Source organism: Lampetra planeri, chromosome 38 (genome assembly GCF_965212315.1).
Source record: "Lampetra planeri chromosome 38, kcLamPlan1.2.h2, whole genome shotgun sequence".
In the NCBI taxonomy this organism is placed as follows: domain Eukaryota; kingdom Metazoa; phylum Chordata; class Hyperoartia; order Petromyzontiformes; family Petromyzontidae; genus Lampetra; species Lampetra planeri.
The window spans coordinates 5,717,209-5,724,719 of NC_136144.1; the positions used below are offsets into that span (position 1 = coordinate 5,717,209).

Here is a 7,511-nt window from a genome sequence, read left to right on the forward strand (position 1 = left end):
GGTCATCGCCCGGTTCCTTCCCCCCGTGATAACCCAAACCGGTGGACCCCTTCTCCGGGGCCCACGCCTGTCGTCGTCGTCGCCGCCGTCGTCGCCGTCTCTCCGCTCACCCCTGGCGTGAGGAAGAGGTGGATGTGCATGAAGAGGAGCGCCTGGTTCTGCTGGTTGCCCGCGCAGAAGTTCTGCAGGAACTCGTGGGCGAGCTGCATGATGGCCTGCATTCGCGTGTCCTCGTTCTGCGACCGCCGCACCGCCGGGGGAGGGGACACGTCATGACGTGATCGTGAATAACAGCGGAGGGGGGAGGCGGGGGGGGGGGGGGAGCAGCCGGATGGGGGCTGCCACGGTGGTGCGATTACAATAAAAGCATCCAATTCAACTTGTGACGCACGCGCCGCAAGGGAGTAATAGCGAAAGTGCAATTCGGTTGCGCGCAGGATGCGCCGGGGACGTAATTGGCCGTGACTCTGCGGTGCGCGGCCGAGCTCAGTGTCGCTCCAAAGCCGGGGCGGAAGAGGCGGGGGGGGCCTTTAAGAAAGCAACCCTCTCTCCACTGCGCCCACAGCGCTGCACTGCTAGGCCGCGCGCAGCGTAGCCACCGCCCGGTTAGCAGCGCAGCACTTGCGATCCACAGAGTCGCCGGTTCGATTACACCTCCCGGAGTGGCAGGGGAAAGTCCGGTGCGAGTTTCTTAAAAAATACCCCCCCACCCCACCCCCAGTCTCCGAGCGAGCGTATGAGTGAGCAGGCGAGCACGTGAGCTGGTAAGCTGGTAAGCGTGTGAGCGGGTGAGCTGGTAAACGTGCGAGTGGGTGAGCTGGTAAGCGTGTGAGCTGGTAAGCGAGCTAGCGTGTGAGCTGGTAAGTGGGCAAGCGGGTGAGCTGGTAAGCGTGCGAGCGGGTGAGCGGGTGAGCTGGTAAGCGTGCGACCGGGTGAGCTGGTAAGCGTGCGAGCGGGTGAGCGGGTGAGCTGGTAAGCGTGCGAGCGGGTGAGCGGGTGAGCTGGTAAGCGTGTGAGCTGGTAAGTGGGCAAGCAGGTGAGCTGGTAAGCGTGCGAGCGGGTGAGCGGGTGAGCTGGTAAGCGTGCGAGCGGGTGAGCGGATGAGCTGGTAAGCGTGTGAGCTGGTAAGTGGGCAAGCGGGTGAGCTGTAAGCGTGCGAGCGGGTGAGCGGGTGAGCTGGTAAGTGTGCGAGCGGGTGAGCTGGTAAGCGTGCGAGCGGGTGAGCGGGTGAGCTGGTAAGCGTGCGAGCGGGTGAGCGGGTGAGCTGGTAAGCGTGCGAGCGGGTGAGCGGATGAGCTGGTAAGCGTGTGAGCTGGTAAGTGGGCAAGCGGGTGAGCTGGTAAGCGTGCGAGTGGGTGAGCGGATGAGCTGGTAAGCGTGTGAGCTGGTAAGTGGGCGAGCGGGTGAGTGGGTGAGCGGGTGAGCGGGTGAGCGGGTGAGCTGGTAAGCGTGCGAGCGGGTGAGCGGGTGAGCTGGTAAGCGTGCGAGCGGGTGAGCGGATGAACTGGTAAGCGTGTGAGCTGGTAAGTGGGCAAGCGGGTGAGCTGGTAAGCGTGCGAGTGGGTGAGCGGATGAGCTGGTAAGCGTGTGAGCTGGTAAGCGTGCGAGCGGGTGAGCGGGTGAGCTGGTAAGCGTGCAAGCGGGTGAGCGGATGAGCTGGTAAGCGTGTGAGCTGGTAAGTGGGCAAGCGGGTGAGCTGGTAAGCGTGCGAGTGGGTGAGCGGATGAGCTGGTAAGCGTGTGAGCTGGTAAGCGTGCGAGCGGGTGAGCGGGTGAGCTGGTAAGCGTGCGAGTGGGTGAGCGGATGAGCTGGTAAGCGTGTGAGCTGGTAAGTGGGCAAGCGGGTGAGCTGGTAAGCGTGCGAGCGGGGTGAGCGGATGAGCTGGTAAGCGTGTGAGCTGGTAAGCGGTTGAGCGGGTGAGCGGGTGAGCGGGTGAGCTGGTAAGCGGGCGAGCGGATGAGCTGGTAAGCGTGTGAGCTGGTAAGCGGGCGAGCGGGTGAGCGGGTGAGCGGATGAGCTGGTAAGCGTGTGAGCTGGTAAGCGGGCGAACGGATGAGCTGGTAAGCGGGCGAGCGGGGTGAGCGGGTGAGCGGGTGAGCGGATGAGCTGGTAAGCGGGCGAGCGGATGAGCTGGTAAGCGGGCGAGCGGGTGAGCGGGTGAGCGGGTGAGCGGGTGAGCGTGTGAGCTGGTAAGCGGGTGAGCGGATGAGCTGGTAAGCGGGGCGAGCGGGTGAGCGGGTGAGCGGGTAAGCGTGTAAGCTGATAAGCGGGCGAGCGGGGTGAGCTGGTAAGCGGGGCGAGCGGGGTGAGCGGGTGAGCTGGTGAGCGTGTGAGCTGGTAAGCGGGCGAGAGGGTGAGCTGGTAAGCGGGTGAGCGGATGAGCTGGTAAGCGGGCGAGCGGGGTGAGCGGGTGAGCGGGTGAGCTGGTAAGCGTGTAAGCTGATAAGCGGGCGAGCGGGTGAGCTGGTGAGCTGGTGAGCGTGTGAGCTGGTAAGCGGGCGAGCGGGGTGAGCGGGTGAGCTGGTGAGCTGGTAAGCGTGTGAGCTGATAAGCGGGCGAGCGGGTGAGCTGGTAAGCGGGCGAGCGGGGTGAGCGGGTGAGCGGGTGAGCTGGTAAGCGTGTGAGCTGGTAAGCGGGTGAGCGGATGAGCTGGTAAGCGGGCGACCGGGTGAGCGGGTGAGCTGGTGAGCGTGTGAGCTGGTAAGCGTGTGAGCTGGTAAGCGGGCGAGCGGGTGAGCTGGTAAGCGTGTGAGCTGGTAAGCGGGTGAGCGGGTGAGCTGGTAAGCGTGTGAGCTGGTAAGCGGGCGAGCGGGTGAGCTGGTAAGCGTTTGAGCTGGTAAGCGGGTGAGCGGGTGAGCTGGTAAGCGTGTGAGCTGGTAAGCGGGCGAGCGGGTGAGCTGGTAAGCGGGCGAGCGGATGAGCTGGTAAGCGTGTGAGCTGGTAAGCGGGCGAGCGGGTGAGCTGGTAAGCGTGTGAGCTGGTAAGCGGGCGAGCGGGTGAGCTGGTAAGCGTGTGAGCTGGTAAGCGGGCGAGCGGGTGAGCTGGTAAGCGGGCGAGCGGATGAGCTGGTAAGCGTGTGAGCTGGTAAGCGGGTGAGCGGATGAGCTGGTAAGCGTGTGAGCTGGTAAGCGGGCGAGCGGATGAGCTGGTAAGCGTGTGAGCTGGTAAGCGGGTGAGCGGGTGAGCTGGTAAGCGTGTGAGCTGGTAAGCGGGCGAGCGGGTGAGCTGGTAAGCGGGCGAGCGGATGAGCTGGTAAGCGTGTGAGCTGGTAAGCGGGTGAGCGGATGAGCTGGTAAGCGTGTGAGCTGGTAAGCGGGCGAGAGGGTGAGCTGGTAAGCAAACGGGTGGGTGAGCGAGCGAGGGTTCGGGGCGAGAGAGAGTACGAGCGAGGGCGGTCTAGCGGGTGACTATCGCCCCCCCCCCCACACCCAGGCCCCGCCCCCCCCACCTTCTCGTAGGGGATCTGCAGCAGCTCCAGCACGACCACGTGGGCCCCCATGTTCCTCAGCAGGCGCTGCTGCTGCTTGCGCGTGCGGCGCCCAAACGCTCCCTCCTGCACGCAGAGTCGGCTCAGCCGCACCAGGATCTACACGCGGGGGGGGGGGGGCGGGGGGGGGTGGGGGGCGGGGGGGGGTGGGGGGGGGGTTGGGGGGGCGGGGGGGGAGGAGGATGAATAAGGGGAGGATGGAGAGAGTAGGGGGAGGAGGAGTTAGAGGAGAGATGGGAACGAGTAGGAGGAGAGATGAGGAGGTGACGAAGGAAGAAGAGTGAGGGGCGGAAGAGGAAAAGCAGGGGGAGAAGGGTGAGAGGAGGAGTGAGATGATGAAGAGGAGGGTGGAGGAGGAAGAGGCGTGATCAGTAGGAGAAGAGAGATTAGAATCAGAATATTTATTGATACTGGGGGAGGAATCTGATCAGCTTAACAACTCTTTTCAAAGACGTCCAAAACTTGACAACGATGTAAAAACACGATAGGAGTGCAAAGTATAGGGAAGGTAAACACGTCACTTTAAAAAAAATACACAAACGAAACTAAACTGTCTGTTCGAACTAAACTATTTTGTTCAATCTTTCCAGGCAAAGCCCACTGCCCTATTGGCTTATTTTTCAGAAGCAACCTGGAGATGAGGTGGACAGATCTTCTTGGATATTTCGGTAAAGTCACGTAGAAGGGAAATAATAAAATAATAACAATAAAACTAAATAAAATTCTCACGACGTTTCGGCCACAACACAAGCAGCCGTCCTCAGGCGAAGAACAGAGCTGTCGGAAAGACAGTGTCCTAATGAACACGCTGTCTTTCCGACAGCTCTGTTCACATACAACCAACGTCAGTGGCGAGTGACACAAAATAAACTGCTCCTCATCCAGCAGCGGATCAACAGAATGCCGTACACTGCGGTACTTATTATAATCAGCGAGCCATCCAAGTCCGAGACGAGAATTCTAATAATTTTCTGAAATTACAATCTGCCGCAAAGTTTTAATTGAAAGGGGCACCGTTTGGGCAATGTCCGTGTTGATACGCGATGTTACTAATATTGGGTTTCTGTGTTCTCGAATGTTAATGCGCGGCCGCTTGCAAGCCCGGCCTCGCGCGGGAACTGATCATCTCATAATGAGCCAGGCTGTATAATAACCCAGCCGTGACCCCCCCCCCCCCCCACCCACTGCTAATGCTGTGCAATTATTAATAACGCAATTACATGAAACAAAATTGGACCGATTATTTAGAGCGTGGCGAGCACATTCGCTCAATCCTCAGCGAGCCTCTCGTTGTTACGAGAGGGGGGGGGGCGGAGGTGGGGGAGGTAGGGGGGGGTGGGTGGGGGCTCTAGTGAGGCTCACTCTCCGCCAGCGAAAGGCTCTCGCCAAATTTGCAGTTGCGCCAAGCGTCCCAATGTATCTTCTTTGTTCTTTCGGTAAAGTCACGTAGAATGGAAATAATAAAATAATAAAAATAAAACGTAATAAAATAATTCTCACGACGTTTCGGCTACAACGCAAGCAGCCGTCCTCAGGTGAAGAACAGGTCTGTCGATAAGACAGAGTCTGAATGACTCTGAATGACTCTGTCTTATCGACAGACCTGTTCTTCACCTGAGGACGGCTGCTTGCGGTGTAGCCGAAACGTCGTGAGAATTATTTTATTATGTTTTATTTTATTTATTTTATTATTTCCATTCTACGTGACTTTACCGAAAGAACCAAGAAGATGAATCCCTGCAGTCACGAAAGCTTTAAATCGAAATCGTCCCAATGTAGCCGGGACCACTCTTCGGTTGTGGTTGTTGTGGTTGTTGTTGTGGTTGTTGTCGACATGCAGTCAGTCACAGTTCGGCCGTCAGTATTTGTATCACAGCTCAGCCTGCGATACAGCCCCGATTGGTGCTGTTGGGTCTCCACGTGGGTCATTGGTGACCAGGGCTCAGGACCATCGACTCAACGCCCTTGAGAACCCAGTTTGACCACAGGCGGCTGAAACCTGGATTGGCCTATTTGATGATTATGATGATGATGATAATCATCATTGGCTCATTAACCCGATGATAATTACAATGATGATTGTGACAATGATGATGATGATGATAACGATGATCATCACCAACTCATTAACACGATGATGATGATGATGAAGGTGATTATGCCGATGATGGTATTACGATGATCATCACTGGCTCATTAAGACGATGATGATTACGACGGTGATGATAATGACGATGATGATGATTTTCATCACTGGCTCATTCACCCGATGATAATTACAATGATGACGATAACGATTATCAACACTGGCTCCAAAACCCGATCATGATGATGATTACAATTATGTGATGATGATAACGATAATCATCACTGGCTCATTTAACGCGATGATGATTATGATGATGATGATGACGATGACGATAACGATGATCATCACTGGCTCACTAAGACGATGACAATGATGGTGACTGTAATAACGCTGGCGCTGTTCGTCACCTCTTGGATGGTGATGTAGTTCCTGATGCTCGTGGAGTCCATCGCTGGCCCAAACTGCACATCCATGACGACGCTAGTGGGGGGGTCTGACTGCTCACACGCGGGGGCGGGGGGGGGCGGGGGGGGGGGCGGAGGGGGGTGGAGAGGTGGGGGTGGAGGGGGAGGGTGATTCGGGTTAAGAGTGACTAAGGTGCTTCCATCTAGCGGTACCACCGTGATACTCAAACAGACATCCCGCGCATCGCCTTCATCAGACTGCGCAGGTAAGTGCTGCTAGCGAGCGCGAGAGGGAGGGGGGGGGGGTGGGGGGGGTGGCCAGCACGACGCCCGGCCGCCTTTGTCTCCCCGGTACCGATCAATTACGCACCGCACCAGGTACTCATTGTAGGCCGAGTCGACCTAGCGGAGTCCCGGTTCAGGTATCCGTCATCGTTTTAAAGGCCAATCCGCAGCAGCCGCGCGACAACGTTCGTGTACATCCGACGCGCCCTGGGAGCGCGGACCGGGAGGGCGAAAAAAAACAACGCCCTGTCCGTCGTTCCGGGCTCGGCACACCTCGGACTTTGGCCTCTTCTTCCCGGTGCCGGCGAGGTCCGGCGCTCCGTCGGCGCGTGCCGCCGACGCGGCGCCGTCGGGCGTGCCGGCGTGCGGGAAGTGTCGGCTCTTGTAGACCCAGAGCTCCGACTTCTCCACCAGCAGACGCAGCTGGTCGAGGTCGGCGCGGATCTGCTTGTAGCTCTCCACGTCCTGACTGGTGACCAGCAGCTGGACCTGCACGGTCGTGGGGGGGGGGGGGGGGTAGAGGGGTGGGGGGGGGGTAGAGGGGTGGGGGACGTGGGGGGCACGGGAGGGAGGGGTAGAGGGGTGGGGGGGGTAGTGGGGTGGGGGAGGGGTAGTGGGGTGGGGGGGGGTAGAGGGGTGGGGGGGGGTAGTGGGGTGGGGGGGGGTAGAGGGGTGGGGGGGGGTAGTGGAGGGCATGGGAGGGGGGGGGGTAAAGGGGTGGGGGGGGGTAGTGGGGTGGGGGACGTGGGGGGCACGGGAGGGAGGGGTAGAGGGGTGGGGGGGGTAGTGGGGTGGGGGAGGGGTAGTGGGGTGGGGGGGGTAGAGGGGTGGGGGGGGGTAGTGGGGTGGGGGGGGGTAGAGGGGTGGGGGGGGGTAGTGGAGGGCATGGGAGGGGGGGGGGTAAAGGGGTGGGGGGGGGTAGTGGGGTGGGGGGGGGTAGAGGGGTGGGGGGGGGTAGTGGCGGGCACGGGAGGGAGGGGGGGTAGAGGGGTGGAGGGGGGGTAGAGGGGTGGGGGGGGGGGTAGAGGGGTGGGGGGGGTAGAGGGGTGGGGGGGGTAGAGGGGTAGGGGGGGGGTAGAGGGGTGGGGGGGGTAGAGGGGGTGTGGGGGTAGTGGGGGGCACGGGAGGGGGGGCACGGGAGGGGGGGCACGTGGCCCAGGTGAGGGGAGCGTCAGGCATAGACCAGTATATATACAAGGACTGTTTTCTTGGTATTTCTCTCAACTTGATACAGCAATCGTGCTGT

At 60.0% G+C, this 7,511-nt stretch overlaps 1 protein-coding gene across 1 annotated transcript in view; it reads right to left on the minus strand.

The window, feature by feature from the left end:
* Positions 1 to 7,511, minus strand: part of LOC144731165 (inositol 1,4,5-trisphosphate-gated calcium channel ITPR1-like) — a 233,752-nt gene that overhangs the window by 94,806 nt on the left and 131,435 nt on the right. The window contains exons 25-28 of the mRNA XM_078612129.1: positions 6,539 to 6,754; positions 5,984 to 6,073; positions 3,449 to 3,586; positions 111 to 236 (exon numbers count right to left, since the gene is read on the minus strand). Of these exons, the coding sequence (XP_078468255.1) occupies positions 111 to 236; positions 3,449 to 3,586; positions 5,984 to 6,073; positions 6,539 to 6,754 (570 nt within the window). The remainder of the gene's footprint in view (positions 1 to 110; positions 237 to 3,448; positions 3,587 to 5,983; positions 6,074 to 6,538; positions 6,755 to 7,511) is intronic.